This window comes from Choloepus didactylus, chromosome 20 (assembly GCF_015220235.1).
Source record: "Choloepus didactylus isolate mChoDid1 chromosome 20, mChoDid1.pri, whole genome shotgun sequence".
Lineage (NCBI taxonomy): Eukaryota > Metazoa > Chordata > Mammalia > Pilosa > Megalonychidae > Choloepus > Choloepus didactylus.
In genome coordinates, this window is record NC_051326.1 from 3,699,765 (window position 1) to 3,721,768 (window position 22,004).

Consider the following 22,004-nt stretch of genomic DNA (forward strand, 5'->3'; position numbering starts at 1 on the left):
TCAACTGGATAAAAGAAGAAAACACTCTGCTTCTTGGGCAGATGCCATCATGTTAATAAAACCACACCTAGAACAATACACACCTGAACACGATGATGTCCCCAGGAGAGGAGCCTGTGCTGTGGATGGCTCATCCGACCCTTGTACCCTTTTTTTAAAATAAAGATTGCACAGGTGAACGCCATAGTGCTTGCCAACAATGGGATGCCCTGGCCTGCTCAGAGGCTCCGAGACTGCCCCGGAAGGCTGTAGCAGCAGGCGCCTCGAGATGCTCATGAATTGATTTCCCACAGCATGCTGCAGGTCAGGGGAGGAGGAAACCTGCTGCAGTAACCTGTGGACCCTGGATTTGTGCAAACAGAAACTTTGAAAATCTGATCTGTTTGCAAATCATTCCCCAGCACTGATAATCAAGAGCGGGGTGGTCTATACAAGAAACCCTACAGGACTTTGTTTTCCTAATGGCCATCGGATAATACTTTTGTGTTCACAAAAGAAGGTACATGTAACCCCTGTGTCCACACTTAGGTTTAGGTTTTCAACTCAGAAATTCACAATAAAGTTATATAAAATAGGTCTAAAGCTTGATGGTAAGTAGGTAGTATTCCTACTTCCATCTGTGCAATTACTACTTTCATATCTCTGACTTAGAAAAAAAGTGCAGCATTGCTCAAAGAATCACACTGCCCACTCTCCTTAATTACACAGAGCCAACTTCTTTGGGGCAATGAATTAAAAAGTCAACTCTCCATTTAGCCTCCCCACTACCTCACCCTTCTGATCTGAGAAATCTGTTAAAGTAAATGAAAGAAAAGTTAGGAGGAAAGAACAGCCTTCACAATAAATATTAGAAACTCTGATTCTTACTGATGCTCAGACAAGCAACTGCATCTAATACAGAAGAGGCAAGGGTTGCCTGTCACATGGAATGCATTCTGGATACAAAGCAGATCTGTCCTAACACAGAGCATAAACACGTTTTGACTATTTTAGAAAAGCTTTAACTCTACTCATTAATAAAGTGGAAACAATGAGGACTTACCCTGTAAAGAGGATGGCACTTGTCCCTGAAACACGGTGTCAAATGGGCATAGATCTGCAGGCTATAGTAATAAGCTGCTAGCTGGAGAGATAAAGCAGAGTGGGACTGCTTTTCAAAGCACTTGTTAGCATCCAACACCTAGGAGGGACCGTGATAGAATTAACTCAGCTGAGAAGGAATTAACAAACTTACCATAGATCATTACATTTCCAGTCATTACTGCAGGATTTTGGAACAAAGTTTCCATTATATCAGCTTAAGTTTATGCTCAACTTAGTGTGGCTACATTAACAATTCAGAAGACTCTGTAAAGACAGATCTTGTGCTTTTGAAAGTGGATTTAAAGTTTGGCATTTCAGCTAACACTGCCGAGTTCACTCCTGGTGTGATGGTTAAGTTCATGTGTCAATTGGCTAGGTTAGGGTGTACGGTTGTTTGGTCAAGCAAGCACTGGCCTGATGGTTACTGTGAGGATATTTTGTGGATTTAACCATCAGTACACTGATTGCATCTATGGCTGATGACATCCACAACCACCCGAGGAGACTGCCTTCAGCAATGAGCAGAGTCTCACGCAATCAGCTGAAGGCCTTAAAGGGGGAGTGGATGACTTCAGCAGTCAGAAGGAAGAATTTCCGTCTCTACTTCAGCCTGCCAGCTTCTCCTGGGGAATTCATCGGAAGCTTCATCCGAGTTCCCGCCTTGTGGTCTGCCCTACGCAACTCGGACTTGCTCACCCCACAGTCACATGCCCAATGCCTATAATAAATGTCATAATATTTACATTTAATATATATAAAATCTCCTGTCACTTGTTTCCCTGGAGAACCCTGACTAACATACCTATCACCAAGCAGGGCCCTGTAAGCACCTAAGGGCTATCAGAAAGCATCAAAACATTTGATAAACAATTTCACTGATGAAAATCCCCAGCATAGACTTTTAATTTATCTGTTTTTACGTTCTTCTTCATTAGCAACAGTGAACTCACCTGTGGTAAGGCAAGGAGATAAGCGAGAGCCAAGGGCATGTCGTTAGGTAAAGCATCACTTGCTAGTTGTAAGAGAACTGAAAGTGGAAAGAAAAAACAGCAGTCCTAGTTACTAAGTGCCATACGTCTAGTCCTCTATGAGTTCAGCAGACACTCATCTCAGAGACCCCCCTCAAGCCCTGATACAGAAATCTATTCCGCCCCTTCGGAATGCAGGTCCCCTGGGACTGTGCTACATGGAAGGCCTGCCTGAGTCCCTCACACACGGGGACACCCTGTCAGGCCAGCTGCAGAGACCGCGTGCAGCATGGTGGTGGCATCTGCCGGCCAAAACAAGGCACGTCAGTAACAGTAACATGCAGGGTGATCTTAGGAGTGCTAAATATCAGAGCAACAATACAGCTTTGTAGGTGCAAATTCAGGGTAAATCTTCTCATTACTGCAATGAGAACAAAATTATTTTACTACATCTGAGAACACCCCTCTTCATTGCGCAAAAGAAAAAAAAAGAAAAGAAAAGAATAAGAAAAAAAATCAAGCCTCTTGCTGTGCTTATATTTTAAAAGATCCCCAGCCACAAAAAAATTTTATGTAAGCAACACCTATCAATGTCACAGCTAGAAGAAAAGAAAATGTACTGCCAGTAAGGTCTCCGCTTATACAGTTTGGGTTAACAGAGGTCTCCCATTCATTTAGGGCTTTCGTGACAAGTGCAGAGAGGTGAAAGCACTCACAAGGCAAATGCTTAATTTTTAAAGAACACAGACCACCATCATCTGTACCAATGAAGGAGAAAAGGATGTGAATCAGCCAACGTAAATGATATCTGACACTGGAAATGTACCATGTTTTTCCAGAAGATCTACCTTCCTAATTATATCTGCCTTATAGGAATATTTAAGTTTTTGTACAAACCGAGCATAGCTGACAGACTGGGTGGTGGGGATGAGGGTGGGATGAAGGGCAATCTACAAGTGTGAGAAGTGTCAGAGGCTGTCCTAGGACTCAAAATTTCCTGGGGGTGATTCACAGGAGGAAAAAAAAAATGAGCTTTCTCTTCCACCATGACTCTATGAAGAGAGTATCAGTTCTGTAAATCCTCATTTCTCATGTATTCTCCAAACCTTATGAACCAAATGACCTGCCAGTCAGCCATAGGCCTCCCAAGGAATCAGACAGTTTTAGAGATGTTCTCTAATCAAAAGCTACTAGTTTGAAGGCCCATTTCCAAATTCATCCCTTCATTCAGTATGATGAAGAACTTTCTCTGAACCCAATATTGGCCTAAGTTAAGGAAGACTCTAGAGTCCCTGGCCTTCAAGAATAAACAATGTTGGGAAAGAGGAAGTTTCCAAAGAAATAATACTAACAATGCAATGCAAAGATCCCAAACCAAATTTTGTGCAAGCATTTATGAGAACAAAGAAGAGGTGCAAGATGGTGAATGCATCCTAGAAGACAAAAACTGAAGGATAAAGGGGTTAACCTCAAAACTTTGGACATAAGAAGATAAGGCAAGAAGAAGCACATAAGCTTAATCTGCTGAAAATTCTAGACTATTTGAGGAGGATTTACTTAATTTAGAAATTGCACACTATACAAAAACACACACACAAAATCCCAGGACTGTCATTTCGACTTATGTCTGCCCCGTATATGCTGCCCTTCTATGCCTCCCTAACAGTTCAGGACACTTAATGTAAAAGAAAAACCACATAAACTGACAGCTTCATATACTAACAATGCTTCCCTGTTTATTTTCTTCCTTATACTCTTCTATAAGGTGATTTTCAATTGTCACCTCACCTAGTTTTTCTTCCACCCCATTTTAATTTTCTTTAGATAGTTTTCCTGTTTTTACACATGAAAGAGGACAATTTTCAAACAAGCACATCTGAATGTGCTCGTCACAATAAGTACTGCCTCTTCACAAGGGCCCCTCAGGAGCCTCCGATTCAGGCGTGTGGCTCTTGCCCCAGCTACTGGGGGACCAATCCCTCTTGGGTTGGGTTTGGGGCCAGTCTCAGGCCCACCTGGGAAAATCAGTCCTGATCATCACTATCTTCCAATCACATTTACCTTTTTTTTTTTTTCAATCATTATATCAACCATCTTTCACTTTATTTATGTGCACTTGACTGTATCCAAAAACCAAAGCAGCCTCAAAGGATGAAAACACACTAAATATAGTTAATAGTAATATTAGAATAAAATTATTTCAAAAATTGTGATAAATGCACCACACTAATGCAAGGTGTTAAGAATAGAGGGGATGTATGGGAACCCTGCATGATTTTTCTGTAAACCTGCACTCTAATAAAAAGAAAAAAAGAAAAAACTATGCTACAGAATTGAAGGAAATTACAAAACAAAAACAACAAAAAAAGAGTACTGATGACATAGTTGGAATAATAATAGTCCCCAGGGGCTATCTCTGAAACATATGTTCCAGAAGATTTGTTTTTAAAAGATACGTATTTTGTAGATACAACTCGCAAGATGGTGACCAGCATTTCATGAACATATGTAATTGGGTTATACCAGGTGTGCCAGTTTGGATATATTATGCCCCCCAAGTAAAAGCCATGATCTTTTTCTTTTTAAATTCAGTTTTATTGAGATATATTCACATACCATACAATCATCCATGGTGCATAATCAGCTGTTCACAGTACCATCTTATAGTTGTGCATTCATCACCCCAATCTATTTTTGAACATTTTCCTTACACCAGAAAGAATAAGAATAAAAAATAAAAATAAAAATAAAAAATACCCAAATCACCCCCCCCCTACATCCCACCCTATTTTTCATTTAGGTTTTGTCCCCATTTTTCTACTCATCCATTCATACACTGGATAAAGGGAGTGCGATCCACAAAATTTTCACAATTATACTGTCACCCCCTGTAAGCTACATTGTTATACAATCGTCTTCAAGAGTCAAGGCTACTGGGTTGGAGTCTGGTAGTTTCAGGTATTTACTTCTAGCTATTGCAATATACTAAAATCTAAAACGTGTTGTCTACACAGTGCGTAAGAATGTCCACCAGCAAGACCTCTCAACTCCATTTGAAATCTCTCAGCCAGCGGAACTTTATTTCGTTTCATTTCACACCCCTCTTTTGGTCAAGTAGATGTTCTCAATCTCACAATGCCGGGTCCAGATTCATCCCTGGAAGTCATATCCGGTGTTGCCAGGGAGATTCATACCCCTGGTAGTCGGGTCCCATGTAGCGGGGAGGGCAGAGAGATCACCCGCCAAGGTGGCTTAGTTAGAGAAAACCCATGATCTTTTAATCCAATCTTTTGGGATATTTGGATTAGATTGTTTCCATGGAGATGTGACTCACCCAAAAGTAGGTGATACCTTTGATTAGATTATTTTTACATGGCAGTGTGGCCCTGCCCATTCAGAGTGTGTCTTGATTAGTTTACTGGAGCCCTGCAAGAGCTCAGACAGACGGAGCTCAGCATTTGCAGCTGAGAAAGATATTTTGGAGATGACCATTGAAAGAACACTTTTGCTGGCCCAGAGAGTTTGCCTGGGAGAAACTGAGAACATCCCCAGCATTTAAGAGAGAAACATCCTGGGAGAAAGTCATTTTGAAACCAGAACACCGGAGCAGACACCAGCCACGTGCCTTCCCAGCTAACAGAGGTTTTCCAGACACCAGCGGCCTTTCTTCAGTGAAGGTGCCCTATTGTTGATGCCCTAGTTTGGACACTTTTATGGCCTTAGGACTGTAACTTTGTAACCAAATAAACCCCCTTTATAAAAGCCAATCCATTTCTGGTGTTTTGCATAATGGCAACATTAGAAAACTGGAACATCAGGTAAAAGAGAAAATAATTATTTTTTATGAGCTCAAAATATTGATTAAAAAAAATCACTCTTACAGGGAAGTGCAAAGGCTCATCATTCTATTTTTACTAAGCAGTAAAAATCATTGCCCTAATATAAACATGTTTCCTCCAAGTGAGTAACATCCCCATGGACTATATTTCATATATACATCTAAAACGAAATCTAGAAATACCTACAATATCAGGTCGAGTGGTACAGCAGGAAGGGAACCAGCTTCAGGCCAGAGAGGCCAAGGTCAAAGCTGAGGTCCTCCGCTGATTTACTGGGTGACCCTGTGTCTGTGAACTCAGAACTTTTTGAGTATTAGGAAGTGATGCTGTACATTATCTTATATGACCCGCTACTCCTGTATGGTCTGGGAACACCCCGTAATCAAAGACATTAATATTTCAGCTGCAAAACATTTGTCTACTCACACTAAGTGGAATAAGCGAAGACTGTAAAGAGCCTCAGGTCATATTACTTCAGGTTTTAAGGCCAAAGAAGCCAAGGAAGTTCCTTTTGGTTTTCAAAGCATTTTAGATTTTGGATCTGAGTATTATTGTCCTTGTGTAAGTACTAAAAGGAGGTAAATTAAGTAAACTGCATAGCATCTCTCTAGCATATAGAAAGTACCCAGTCAGTTTCCTTTCTCCATCTACATACTGAAGACATCAGGAAACAGTTTCCTGCAGTTAGGACATGTTTTGGTTACTTCCTAAAAAATGACTAATAGGCTCTTTCATTAGTAAGTACCACAGTGATAACAGAGGCAATTACCTTCCGTTATATATAAATCATAATTATTAAGGAATTAACAATCACATTTAAGCATGCAGACTAATTTCATTAAGACGAAAACAGCAGACTTAAACAGGCATACCTGATTATCGGATACACTTGTGCTATCATATTTATTATTATTACTTGGCTGCTTCTCTCTGAGTGCTGGACAATCACTCAGGAAGACACTTAGATATGTTTCTATCATCTTCAAAAAAGAAGATTTAGAGTCACAAAGTCCTTCATTTTGACTTGCCCTAGCCAACACACCAATAAACTGCCGTGTCCCAGCTCTGAGGCAGCCTTCCACTCAGACAAACTCCACGGCCCCTCTGCATCGCGGAACCTCAGGGGTGCGTGAGCCGCCTTCCCTGCATCAGCCACCCTGACAACCACTCTTTCCTCCAGTCCCTAAACCTGCTGCCTCCAAAGGCCACCAAACCAGGAGTCTTTGCTCTCTTTTTCCCTCCAATCTCACGGTAGCAAGGCGCACTGCTGGCCGTGTCCTCCGTGGGTGTCAGGGACACTGAGTTTCTCAGCAACTACTCCTCAAGGGCACCTCCTCTCTGTGCATGGCACCACATCCTCTTGCTCCTTCTTCACTGCTCATGGGGAGTATTCCCTTAGCTTCCTTCACCATCACCTGTTAATCCCACTTTACATTTTCTCCCCTGGACACCTCAACTACTCTTAACTTCAGATGGCACCGTAGTATACTCTCCCAATATTTATCTCCAGGCTTGACGCCTCTCCCAAGACTTGTATTAACAACTGCCTGCTGGACATCACCACTCAAATATCCCCCAAATTAATAATCCTTCACCCCCAATTCTTCATATTTCTGAAAACAGCACACTATTCTCCCACTGAGCCAAACTGGAAACTTCAGCCATCACGGACTTCTCCACTCCTCCGCTCCCAACATTCAGGAAGTCAGCAAGTCCTGTGGACTCACTCCCAGAAAACTCCTTCACACGTACCTTCTATTCTCACTGTGACAAATTCTAGTACAGGCTTTTGCTGTTTAAAAACTGGACTCTTTCACCAGAACCCACCTGTACCCTACTTAGCATCTTCAGTCTTCCTCCTTCCAATTCATTCTTCAAACTGCGGTGTCATATTCATTTTTTTATAATTTAATAAATTTTATTTTGAAATAAATTCAATCTTACAGGAAGAGTTGCAAGAACAGTACAAACCCCATACATAGAACTCCATCATACCCCGACCCCCCACAATATCCTGATCCACGACCTTTAACATCCTGTCAGACCACCAATTCCTTCTTTCCCTCTCTCTCTCCCTCCCTGTCTATCATCCATCTTCTATTGCTCTGTCCTCTGAACATGAGAGCAAGCTGCACATATCTTTGAACAGACAATATAATTCACATATACCTTTCCCATGGACAAGAACATTTTTTCATGCAATCTCATTAAGCGCAGCTAAGAAGGTCAAGAAATTCAACATTGATACAAAGCTTACATTTTGTATTTCCTTCTTTGTGTGTGTGTGTGTCCCATCTGTGTCCCTTTGAGCCTCCTCTCCTCCATCCTCAGATCCCATCCAGGATCATCCTTGGCATTTAATTGTCATCTATTTAGCCTTTTTTTTTATTTTTTCAATTGTGGAAACATATATACAGCCTAAATCTTCCCATTCCACCCCCTCCCTAGCATTCCGTTAGTGGGATTAATCACATTTATAATGTTGCAATGCTATCACCTTCCCACCATCCATTTCTAGAAGTTTCCCTTCACCCCAAATAGAAACCCTACTCTCATTTCTTAACTCCCCATTGCCCCTTCCCCCACTTCTCGGAACCCCCACTCTACTTTTCATCTCTGTGGTCATATTCTCTGATACTTTCTTTGTCTTTATCATGGGGCTTAAATTTAACATCTTAAATCTGTAACAATCTTGTTTTTCTTTGATACCAACTTAACTTCAATATGACACATAAACTATGTTCCTATACTCCATCATTCCCCCACTTTTATGTAGTTCTTGTCAAAAATTACATATTATACATTGAGTCCAAAACCACTGATTTATCATTACAGTTTATGTATTTTAGATCCTGTAGGAAGTAAACAGTGGAGCTATAAATCAAAAATACAGTAGTACTGGTATTTATATTTACCATGTGATCTTTACAGGAAATTTTTATTTCTTCATGTAGTTTCAGTCAATTGTTTTGTGTCCCTTCCTTTCAGCCTGCTCAACTCCCTTTAGCATTTCTTATAGGACTGGTTACTGGTGATGAAGTCCCTCAGCTTTTGATTATCCGGGAATGTTTTTATCTCCCCCTCGTTTTTATCCTCCAGGTATTTGTGAATTCTCCAAGTCTCTGATGGTTATTGACTTCTACTTGTATTCTATTGTGGCCAGAGAATGTGCTTTGAACAAATACAATTTTTTTTTTTAATTTATTGAGGCTTGTTTTTATGTCCCAGCATACGGTCCATTCTGGAGAAAGATCCATGATCACTAGAGGAATGTGTGTCCTGGTGACCTGGGATGTAATATTCTACATATGTCAGTTAAAATTTTCTATATCTCTCTCTCCTTTCTTTGTTTCTCTGTCAGGAGGGCTCCCTTTAGTATCTGAAGTAGGGCAGGTCTTTTATTAGCAAAATCTCTCAGCATTTGTTTGTGAAAAATTTAAGGTCTCCCTCAAATTTGAAGGAGAGTTTTGATGGATAAAGTATTCTTGGTTGGAAACTTTTCTCTCTCAGAGTTTTAAATATGTCATGCCACTGCCTTCTCGCCTCCATGGTGGCCACTGAGTAGTCACTACTTAGTCTTATGTTGTTTCCTTTGTATGTGGTGAATTGCTTTTCTCTTGCTACTTTCAGAACTTGCTCCTTCTCTTCAGTATCTGACAATCTGATCAGAATATGTCTTGGAGTGGGTTTATTTGGATTTATTCTATTTGGAGTTCGCTGGGCATTTATGCTTTGTGTATTTATATTGTGTAGAAGGTTTGGGAAGTTTTCCCCAACAATTTTCTTTGAACACTCTTTCTAGACCTTTATCCTTCTCTTCCCCTTCTGGGACACCAATGAGTCTTAAATTTGGACATTTTATGTTATCTATCATATCCCTGAGAGCCATTTTTTCAATATTTTCCCCATTCTTTCTTTTGTTCTTTCATTTTCTTTTCTATGGTCATCGAGGAGGCTGAGTTGTTGTTCAACTTCCTCTAATCTTGTATTATGAGTATCCAGAGTCTTTTTTATTTGGCCTACAGTTTCTTTAATTTCCATAAGATCTTCTATTTTTTTATTTACTCTTGCAATTTCTTCTTTATACTCTTCTAGGGTCTTCTTTATGTCTTTTATGTCCTGTGCCATGCTCTTCTTCATGTCCTTTATATCCTGTTTCATGCTCTCGTTGGCTGTCTGTAGTTCTTTGATTAATTGCGCCAAGTACTGTGTGTCTTCTGATCTTTTGATTTGGGTGTTTGGGTTCGGGTTCTCCATAGCGTCTGGTTTTATCACATGCTTTAAGATTTTCTGTTGTTTTTGGCCTCTTGGCATTTGCTTTACTGGATCTCTAATATGTCAGAACTGCAGCTTGGTGGCGTACACTTTCTCTATCTAACTAGCAGATGGTGTCCATGAGTCACCTATTCCCCTCAAGTCAGTTCTCCCCAACTTTGCCTTTGTGGCATGTGGGGATCTGACTCTTCTGAGGTCCAACTGGTGCACTTAATTTGGGTGTGTTGTTGGTGCTGTCTGCCCTGAATGTGGGGTGTGTGTCTGAGCGGTTAGGGAGGAAGGGTAGCTTTAATAATCAAACCTCCCAGGTGTTCCCGGAGATTTAAGGCTGTTCTCTGCTGCTGACCCACAAGTCCTTGGCATTGGCATAGGTTGCCTGGATTTCCGAGTGGTTTCCCCTTCCCAGCTGTGCTCTTCCAGGACCTCTGCTGAGGGAGGGCCGCACCACATCACAAGTGTGCGCTGGCTTCCAGGGAAGCCCTGGCACACTGGGCTGTGCAGGGGCGTTCCCAGCCCGCTTCAAAGATGGTTGAATGGGGCGTGTTAACTTCCCCCTTTCTGTACAGCACCGTCCTCCCAGCTCCGGGACAATCAGCCATGGGTATATTAAAGGCCACTGTCCACGGCCAACACTGTGGCGTGTGTGCGGTGCTGCGGGAAAGACTCCCCATCACACTGGGCTGCCCGGCGCGACTCCAGCTGCGGGTCTGGCCCCAGGCAGGAGCGTCCTCTGCCCGCCAGGGAGATGGCTGCAAGTCGTGCGGTCCTTTCTCTCTTTGGCTCCCCTTTGCTCCCCTGGGCCTGAGACAGTCAGCAGTGGGTGTGGGAAGGGGTATCCTCTACGCCAAACAACGAGGCGTTAGCCCAGCCTGCTCCCTCCATACTTCACCGCAGGGCTCTCACCGTCGTATCTGCAGCTGCTTTTTTTTTTTTTTTTTTTTTAAAGAACTAGTCCATCTCCAAACACCAACCCACCATTTCCCCACACCACAGCGTGGCCAAGGGACTTTCAGCTGACTCACTCACTCGTTTCAGAATGCAGACTCCTGGTTTCACCAAATGCACAGTCCCTGTAGATTTAGCAGACCTTGTTTGGCTGGTGCTACTCTGGAACTGGTGTTCTGGGTTACTTTTTGGTTTTTATCTAGTATTTTTCACGGAGGTGTTTTTTTGCCCTGTCTCACCTAGCCGCCATCTTAGGTTCTCCCATATTAATTTTAATCAAGCACTGTGTGATTGTGTCACTCTCCAGCCACAAAAACAAACCAAAACAAAAAACTCATTGGCCCCCATTCTCTGAAGAATAAAACTTCTTATTTGACATTCAAGGTCTCCATAAATATGGGCCAACCTTAATTTGTGGTTTTAATTACCACTATCCCTGCCTGTAACAGCAGCCAAATTAGCATGAGCCCAAATGACTTAATCACACTCTCTGCCTCTGCTCATGCCATTCCTTTAATATAACAATAAATTATCATAAACAAAAATACCCTGCAATTTTAAAAATATAGTACCTACTCTGATGAGCCAGATATGAGATAGGTGCTTTGTGAGAAGTATCCTGAAGCGTCAAAAACAAACAAAAAACAAAAAACAAAACAAAACAAAACAAACAAACAACCCTGGAAGGGAGAGGGTATTATGTTGCTTTTCCATAGGCTCAGAAAGCTTATGTAAATCACCCAAACTCAGAAAGCCAGTTAATCTGCAAAGACAAGAAACCAGAGATCTAAAATAGGACAGACGTCTTTCCCTATTAGTACACATCAGGCTCCTGACAATCTTATGCTATTACAAGCAATGCTGCAAAGAACATATGCCATATTTTATTGTGTGTGAATACACTCACAGAACAAATTCCTACATGTAGAATGACTTCGTTGAACAACACAGGCAACTGCAATTTTCACAGCTATTATTGCCAAGTTGCTGTGTCTTTTAAACTCTTGCTGTAATACAAGTCCCCCTGGCAGCACTTCCATCAGGACGGCTGGGCCACTTAACATCCATGTGGCCCATTCTCTAAAGGCTTCTTGACATCTGCTGTAACCATCCAGGATGAAAATCCCTCAAAGCTGGGGGACATCCCAAATTGCCTCCATGGGACAGGCCTTCACGCACGTGAACTGACAGCCAGAATCAATCATAAGGATAAAGTACCCTGACTTTCTAGTCCCCCTTTCCAGGGAACTGTGATTCAGGCCTTAGCCCCACTATCACCTAATGAACCACAGCAAAATCCAGAAGAGTGACCCTGTTTAAATTCTTCTGCGACTGGGTTCTCTTATCAGAACAGTATCAGAAGGCACTGGAGAGCTACCAAAAGCAGACGGAAACTGGAGGGGAGGATAGTTGCCATTTGGAAGAATGAATGGCACTAGTGAGTCTCCATTTTTACAGCTTTTATCCTGAGGGCAGGCCACTGTCTGTTACATGTCCAGCAGGTAAAACTCAGAAAAACTTGCAGTCCTAAGGAACCAGAGTCCAGAAAAACACAACAGCTGGAAAGTAAGGGACTTCTGACAGCTTCTTACAAAAGTAAGCAAACACATAATCTTTGACCCAGCAATTCTACCCTTGGCTATTTACCTAAGAGACATAAAAATATGTCTACAAAAAGATTTATTCAAGAAAGTTCAGAGAAGCTTTTTCACAATAGCTGTAAATGGAAACAGCCCTGATGTCCCTTAACAGTAAAATGGATAAACAAAAGGTAGTACATTCATACCACAGCATTTATTATATTACTTAGTAATTAAAAAAAAAACTACTGACACATGTAATAAAGGCAAGTTTAACACAAAAGAATATATAATGGATGATTATACGTAAGGAAGTTCTAGGACAGTAAAAACTAATGTATGGTAGGGGAAATGGCCTTCTAGAGCGTGGGTGAGCGTTTGCTGGGCAGAAGCATGAACTCCTGACAGCTGTGCTGACTCCTGCCAGGAGTGAGGGCCGCGCAGGTGCTGCACGGTCCGCACTCACCCGGTGGTACACTTCATATTTTTGCATTCCATCATTATGTTAAATTTATCTCATGAAAACATAACAAATACCACTTAAAGATATGTATAGTGCAGTTTTAAGGGCGAAGTATACTGATGCCTACAACTTACTTTACAATGTATCAAAAAAATAAGTTGGATTTGGTGGAAGGACAGCGGGATGGAAGTATAAGCACAGAAAGTATATTAAAATGTTAAGTGAATCTAGGTGAAGAGTATATGAGAGATCACTGCAGAATTTTTTCAACTTTTCTGTGCATTTGGAAATTTTCTCAATAAAATGTTGGGGGAAGAAAAGAGACAGCAATCCTCTCTGATAACTGCGTCCTACACTCCTGCTCCTTGCCAGCCCCCCGGCTAAAGCAGCACAGGCGTCAGGCACACCTGCAGTCTAGCTCCTTGGGGCCACCGGGAAGCCCAGCCACCCCAGAAGCCTCTTGGGAGCGCCCTTCTTGCCTCTTCCAGCTCTGGCAGCCCAGAGTTCCGAGGCTTGTGGCAACGCCAGGTCAAATTTCTCTCCTCGTGTAAGGACTCCAGTCCTACTGGGTTTCGGGCCCACTGGAACCCAGTACGGCTGCACCTTAACTGGGCACGCCTGCAAAGACCCTATTTCCAACTAAGGGCACATGCTGAGGTGCAGGAGGACATGGACCTGGGGCGACACTTCACCCCAATGCACCCCCCTTCCCAGACCTTCCCAGGCTGAGGAGGAAACAGCCCACATCTCCTCCCTGTGGCTGAAGTTACCCCACAGCATCCTTTCCTCTCAACAAGGATCACCCCTCCAGCTCTAAGGCCCCAGCTGGTGAGCAACAACGGACGTGCTAAGGGAAACGGAGAGCAGGTGCCTCAGTCCCCACCCCACCCCGGGGACCAAATCTTTCTTAGCAGCCCACAAGGAGAACCAAGGATTCCTGCAGAGTGGGAATCAAAGCCCATACACAGCAAACTTCCCAGGCTTTGAACCTGCTGACCGCTTGAAGCAACATCTGACAAAATCATCAGCGAGGATGTGAGGGCACCTGACCACATGGGATTCCACTAGCATCCAGCAGACAGTTTGGCTGGCTGCAGGTTGACTCATCACAGCACACACCATTTAAAATATGCTGAGAGAGAGAGAGAGAGAGAGAGAGAGAGAGAGAAAGGCCAGCCCTACAAATAGCAATGTGTCTGGATTTAATTTGCAATGCTGCTTCTCAAACCCTGAACACAATGCATTTTCTAAACAAGTTATACAGCCAAAGTCATATGAAATCTATGCCCAAGTCTCCAAGCACTAATTCTGGGCAAAATAAGTGTCTCTGGAAAGCACTTTATGATAAATGTAATTCCAGAACGAAATACACAGAAAAGCTGGCCATATTACTGATTTGGCAATAATTGACCATTAGATCATTCATTTAGCTAAATAAATAATGATCATTTCCTTTAGCTATTCTCCATAAAAACCATTTCATCAACTTTATTAAAGAATTCAAAAAAGATCTAAGATTTCTAAGATCACGTTGGCAAGTTTAGTTTGTATTACAACCTACTTCTGAACCAAAGTCAGGGATCTCATTTTACTATGATTTCAGGTTGAGGTCATTTATCCTATATGGTATTCTTCACTCTGAGTTGTTTCTGACAAATATTTAATATTATAAAATAGCCAAAGATAGCTATATTGAGAGCTATCACATGCAATAGTGAACATGTAAATACTTCATAAATTATAAGTCCAAACATAAATAACAAGGATGATTATTTTTAAAATTGCCTCTGTTTTTTTTAAAATCCATTCTTAACATATACAGCAGGTGCTCTGGTATATTTTTCCCATTCAATTCAACAATATTTGAAAATAACTTTTTAATTATTTCATCAACTTGGATTCTTTTCTCTGGTGGAATATTAAAATCGGATGGCCAGAAAAGACAACCTGAAGGAACACCTGGACAGACAGAATGCTTGCACTCCAGCTGCAACCTCCTGCCACGAGCGGCACACACATGCTTGGAAACCTGAGCTCGGGTCAACCAAGGGCAGGCATCACCCCCGGCACTCGTTCTCACTGCTGAGAAGAGACATGCATTTTGCACCTACCATGTACAAAGCCCTCCCCCAGTTGTGGAAAAAGATAAGAGTTAGAAACAAATAAGGCAACTGGGGTTTGATCTTCAGGTTGAAGAGACCAGATACAGACGTGAAAAATATGAGTAGCTTTCTCCAAGCCACCAGGTAAGAGGTTCTGAGAGGAAGTTGTGAGTTTGAAGAACAGACATGATGGCTGGGGAGGATTAATAGCATAAGTGAAACTTCCCAAAGGGTCTTAAGCAATAGGATCCCAACAGAATCACCTGAGGAACGAAAAAAACTTTTGCTGTCTGGGCCCCACTCCAGAAATTCTGAAAGAAGTGGAGCCTAGGCTTCCGTCTTTCTTAAAAATTACCCAAAAGATTCTAATATGCAACTGGATGGACACTGCCGGGGTTCAACAAAGTGAACTCTGCACTGGCCTGACCTAAGGGCAAGGTGGCAGCAAGGAGACAATGCAGGACGGGGGCCAGGCTAAGCACGCGCACAAAAGGGGGGCCTGGTCACGATGCGGTCAGACAGCAGCAGCTCAGCGACGGGGTGTGCAAGCCTGCTCGCTCACTTTACAGGAAAGGAAACTGAAGAGAAGAAAAACCGAACAATATTCGTCTGCTTGAAATCCCTGTAGCTTTCCACAGAGGGTTCAACATGTTTAACTTAGCACAAAGGCCTTGCACTTCTTCCCTTGCCTAAAGTCACATCGTTTCTTCACTGCTTGCCCATACACACCCTTCTGTACAGGGACTAGGTAACCTATACATCTCTGAAAAACCACAATGTTTTATCTTGTTTGCCTCAGTGAAGTTTACTCCCTCTTCCTAAAGTATCATCCTTTTGCCTCTCCTGACCTCCCTCCCTCCCAGCCTCCTTCCTTTCTTCACCCAGAATAAATCTGATTCATTCTTCAAAGTCCAGGTCAAATTTCCCTGCCCAGGAGGGGTTCTAAGGCCACCTGTGCATCAGCTGTCACACCTCTACCTTCCCAGTGCCTGTCGTGGTCGGTATCAACACTGTCTGCCTGTCTCCTCAGCTTGACGGGAAGCCCTCTGAAGACGGGAGCATGCTATGTTCTAAGTTCCTGGGACAGAGCCTATGCATGGGTGCTGGGGGACCAGCCCTTCAAGGAGTAACGCACACAAGGTTACCAGGGAGCTGGGGGAGATGCCCTGGTGCACGATCAAGTGTGTTTCCCCGACTCCACATAGCTCCTCAAAAAATCCTCTCTCTTGGCTCCATGTTTCAAGATCAGGGTGATGCCTCCACATTTAGTGCCCCACAACAGCAATGGCCACCTACTCCAAAGACCCCGTAAAAAGGAGAGGCCTAACAACCTGCAGATCTGTGGCCCACAAAGGCCTTCTGCTCAAGTACTCCCCAGCTGTCTCCAAAACCTGCTCTGAATGCCAGAAGCCTTAATAAACTGAGGAGGCAGTTGAAGAGAGTCTACACCAAGAAGGCATCCATCGTTCAAGCCCTTTACTGTGTAGTTCCAGTGCCTTGCCTTTCCACGAAGTCCTGTATTAGAGCTACTCATATTAACAAGCTAAACAATAAAGGAAAATACTGTGTGAACCAATTTTGCAAACTTTCTGATTATTATTTCAGCCCATTATCATGCCCATCAACAGGTGATACTCCCACATCTAATACAGTATTTTCTTAAGGTCTCCTATTCTATCTGTACAAACTACCCTGATAATCAATCCTAATTTAATCCATGGCCAATCAATTAAGAAAATAACAATTAAAAAAAATTAAAAGGGAAAACAATGCAACTATACTCTTCATGTGTATTCATCAATTGTAAGATGTATCATTAATTTAATAATAGCTTTTTAAAGGAAAAAAAACCATACATGTACCCATCAACTGTGAGATATACCTTGATTTCAAAAATAAGATGTGGAAAAACACACATCTTAGAATGAAGAAAAAGGTATGTGTTATGTGAACCCCTAGTATTCCCAGGACCTGCATGCTGGGTAGGAAGTGGAACTGGTCCCTCTCCTTCCCAACTGCACATGAATATTGACTGAAAGGAGAAGATACCTAGCAACAGGTCACAGTAAATGGTGTGGGGGAAAATGTTAGTTCTATTCTGAGCACACATTTCCCCCTTTTTCCCATAAGAGAAGGTGAGCTTTGTTCCACGCAGCAATATGCTCAGTGAAATTCTAAGGGGCAGGGGGTGGGGGGGGAGATGGCAGAGTGGTGAGGTGCAGAATTTCGTCTCTCCCCTAGAGCAGCTGGTAATTACATAAGAAACAGTGTTTTCAGGGTCTCCAGTAACCAGTCACACATCAGATGCAAGTTTGGAATTGGAGGAAAAGCTGAGATTGCAGCGAACATTGGAAGTTCCCCGGACCAGGGGTCTGGCGCCCCTCCCCACCCAGACCTCACAGACTGTCTTGCTGCCGGCTCCCTGAAAGGGGGAAAAAAATAAACCAAAAAACAGCAATCTGCTGAGGACAAGAAAGAGGGCTCAATCCAGCCTCAACTGCAGAATTAATCAACAACTTAATTAACTAATTTTGGGAGCTGGGGATGCTAAGGAAGAGCTGGGCTCTGAGAAGAGGGGCCACGTAAAAGCGGGCACCCATTCCCAGGCTCCAAAAAAGCTGTTTTTTTTTCCCCAACATTTTGTCCCTTCTGGCTTCCAACTGATTCCTTATCTTTTTGCATTTCAATAGCCCGTGGCAGGGGTGGAACTGAAGCTGTTGGAGAGTAATTATCAGACAATAGCCCAAAGTACATCTTTAAATGCTCTATTCTGACACTGACAAAACTTCCAGGCTGGGGAAAGACTTTTAAAAGGGACTCCTTTTTTTTTTTTTTTCTTTTTCTTGTTTTTCTTTTCTATTTTCTTTTAATCTAAAAGTAATATATGTGGTTATTTTCTATCAGAAAGCCCAGGTTGAGGGACTAGGCTGGGCTTGGGGGAAGACAGAGTACCCACAGCGTCTTTGAGTTCCAGATTCACTTCTGAAGAAGGTCTGCATCCCTGTCTTTATTTGGGAACTCAGGCTGACCAAAGAATCTACCTGGAGAGGCCCCAAAGAGGAGAGAGAAGAAGGGATAGTGCACCTGAGAGACAACTGGAGTTCCTAGGATTGGGAGAGTGGAGGAGGTCCAGCTCAACTGGCAGTCCTCCTTCTGGGAACTCAGACCCCAGGGGCTGGAATTCAGATTCCAGCTTCAGTCAGCCACGCCCCTGACAGGATCAGAGCCACCAGGAGAACTAGAGTCTCCATACCTCCTTACACTGGTGGGGGAGCTGCGGGCTGGCAAGCACCACCTGCTGGACAGGAGAGGAAAAGCACCAATTCTAAAGGCCTCATAGGAGGGTCTCATTCTCAGGAAAACTCCATACCCTCCCAGTGAGACCTGGGCCTCGCTAGACTGGGAAAATCTGACTAGGGTCGCCCATATCTGAGGAGACCCACTCACAAAAAGGTTACATAGAGGCAGAGCAAGAAACAGAAAAAACAAGAGGAGAAAAATTCTGATCAACTAAATAGAACCTAAGTTAGAGGTCTAGAATAAGTTGAACTGAATAACAGAGGCCAGAGAACAAAGACAACCAACAAGAAAACCACTAGGTAAAAGATAGAAAACAAGCTCCAAAATAAACTAATCAAGAAAATCAGATGCCTAGACAACTTAAGATAACAAGCCATACCAGGAAACATGAAAACATGGACCAGCCAAAGGAACAAACTAATGGCTCAGCTGAGACACAGGAGTGGAGGCAACTAATGCTAAATAAATTTGATGAAATGAAGGAAGATATAGCAAAAGAGCTGAAGGATATAAAGAAGACACTGGATGACCATAAAGAAGAATTCATAAACTTAAAAAAACAAATGGCAGAACTCATGGGAATGAAGGCCACAATGGAGAAGATGAAAAACACAATGGAGGGACACAACAGTAGATTTGAACAGGCAGAAGAAAGGATCAGTGAACTGGAGGACAGGTCATTCGAATTCATACACACAAAAGAACAGATGGTGAAAAAAATGGAAAAATATTACCAGGGTCTTAGGGAGCTGAGTGACAACATGAAACACACAAATATACATGTTCCCAGAAGGAGAAGAGAGGGGAAAAGGGGCAGAAAGAGTAATAGAAGAAATATTCACTGAAAATTTCCCAACTCTTATAAAAGAAAATTAGAGATTCAAGAAGTACAGTGTACCCCAAATAGAATAGACCCCCAATAGACCTACTCCAAGACACTTACTGATCAGATTGTCCAATGTCAAAGACAAAAAGAGGATTCTGAAAGCAGCAAGAGAAAAGCAATCCATCACATACAAGGGAAGGTCGAAAAAACTATGTACAGATTTCTCCACAGAAACCATGGAGGCAAGAAGACAGTGGCATGACATATTTAAGATGCTGAAGGAGAAAAACTGCCAACCAAGAATTCTATATCCGGCAAAACTTTCCTTCAAAAATGAGGGAGAGATTAAAACATTTTCAGACAAACAGACACTGAGAGAGTTTGTGAATAAGAGACCAGCACTAGAAGAAATACTAAAGGGAGTGCTACAGGCTGACAGGAAAAGACAGGAGAGAGAGAGAGAGAGTTGGAGAAGAGTGCAGAAATGAAGATTATCAGGAAAGGTAAAAGGAGAGAGAGGAAAAAATAAGATATGACATATAAATTACAAAAAACAAAATGGTAGTAGAAAGTACTGCCCTTACAGTAATAACACTAAATGTAAATGGATTAAGCTCCCCAATAAAAAGACACAGACTGGCAGAATGGATTAAAAAGCAGGACCCATCTATATGCTGTCTACAAGAAACTCACTTTAGACACAAGGACAAAAATAGACTGAAAGTGAAAGATTGAAAAAACATATTTCACACAAACAACAACCAGAAAAAAGTGGGAGTAGCTATACTAATATCAGACAAATTAGACTTCAAAAGTAAAACAATTAAAAGAAACAAAGAAGGACAACTATATATTAATAAAAGGGTCAATTCATCAAGAAAACATAATAATCATAAATATTTATGCACCAAGCCAGAATGCCCCAAAATTCATGAAGCAAAACTGAGATCACTGAAAGGAGAAGTAGACACCTCTACAATAATAGTTGGAGACTTCAATACACCACTCTCATCAATGGCTAGAACATCTAGACAGAGGATCACTAAAGAAACAGAGATGTTGAATTGTACGATAAATGAACTAGACTTGACAGACATTTATAGAACACTATATCCAACAGCAGGATGCACTTTTTTCTCAAGTGCTCATGGAACATTCTCTAGGATAGACCACATGTTGGGTCACAAAGCAAGTCTCAACAAATTTAAAAATATTGATATTACACAAAACACTTTCTCAGACCCTAATGGAATGAAGTTGCAAAGAAATAAAAGGTAGAAAGTCGTAAAATTCACAAACATATGGAGGCTAAACATCACCCTCTTAGAAAACCAGTGGGTAAAGGAAGAAATTACAAGAGAAATTAGTAAATACCTCGAGGCAAATAACAACGAAAACACAACTTATCAAAACTTATGGGATGCAGCAAAGGTGGTGCTGAGAGGGAAATTCATTGCCCTAAATGCCTATATTAGAAGAGAAGAGAGAGCAAAAATTGAAGAGTCAACTGTTCACCTGGAGGAATTAGAGAAAGAACAGCAAACTAACCCCAAAGCAAACAGAAGGGAAGAAATAATAAAGATTAGAGCAGAAATAGAGAACAGGAGAACAACAGAGAGAATCAACAAAACCTGAAGTTGGTTCTTTGAGAAAATCAATAAATTGATGGACCGCTGGCTAGGGTAACAAAAAAAAAAAAGAGAGAGCGGATGCAAATAAATGCAATCAAAAAAGGGAAAGGAAATATAACTACCGACCCTGCAGAAATTAAGGAGATAATGGGACAATACTATGAGCAACTATATGCTAATAAACTAGATAATTTAGACAAAATGGACAACCTCCCAGAAAAGCGTAAACAATCAACACTGACTAGAGAAGAAATAGATGACCTCAACAAACCAATCACAATTAAAGAGACTGAGTCAGTCATCAAAAAGCTGCCAAAAAGGAAAAGCCCCGGACCAGATGGTTTCACATGTGAATTCTACCAAGCATTCAAGAAAGAATTAGTACCAATCCTGCTCAAACTCTTCAAAATAATTGAAGAAGAGGGAAAGCTACCTAACTCATTCTATGAAGCCAATATCACCCTAATACCAAAATCAGACAAAGATACTACAAAAAAAAAGAAAATTATAGACCAATTTCTTTAATGAATATAGACACAAAAATCCTCAACAAAATACTCGCAAATCGAATCCAGCAACACATTAAAAGAATTATACACCAAGACCAGGTGGGATTTATTCCAAGTATGCAAGGCTGGTTCAACACAAGAAAATCAATTAATGTAATACACCACATCAATAAATCAAAGCAGAAGAACCACATGATCATCTTGATGGATGCAGAAAAGGCATTTGACAAAATTCAACATCCTTTTCTGATGAAAACACTTCAAAGGATAGGAATAGAAGGGAACTTTTTCAATACGATAAAGGTGATATATGAAAAACCCACAGCTAACATCATACTCAATGGGGAGAGACTGAAAGCTTTCCCTCTAAGATCAGGAACAAGACAGGGATGCCCACTGTCACCATTGTTATTCAACATTGTGCTGGAAGTTCTAGCTAGAACAATTTGGCAAGAAAAAGAAATAAAAGGCATCCAAGTTAGA

The 22,004-nt window shown here is 41.8% G+C and overlaps 1 protein-coding gene across 2 annotated transcripts in view; it reads right to left on the reverse strand.

Moving 5' to 3' along the window:
* NBAS (NBAS subunit of NRZ tethering complex) overlaps nucleotides 1-22,004 on the reverse strand; it is a 397,863-nt gene that overhangs the window by 139,377 nt on the left and 236,482 nt on the right. For both annotated transcript variants that reach the window (XM_037813443.1, XM_037813445.1), the window contains exons 39-40: nucleotides 2,034-2,110; nucleotides 1,043-1,180 (exon numbers count right to left, since the gene is read on the reverse strand). In XM_037813443.1, coding sequence (XP_037669371.1) covers nucleotides 1,043-1,180; nucleotides 2,034-2,110 — 215 coding nt within the window. The remainder of the gene's footprint in view (nucleotides 1-1,042; nucleotides 1,181-2,033; nucleotides 2,111-22,004) is intronic.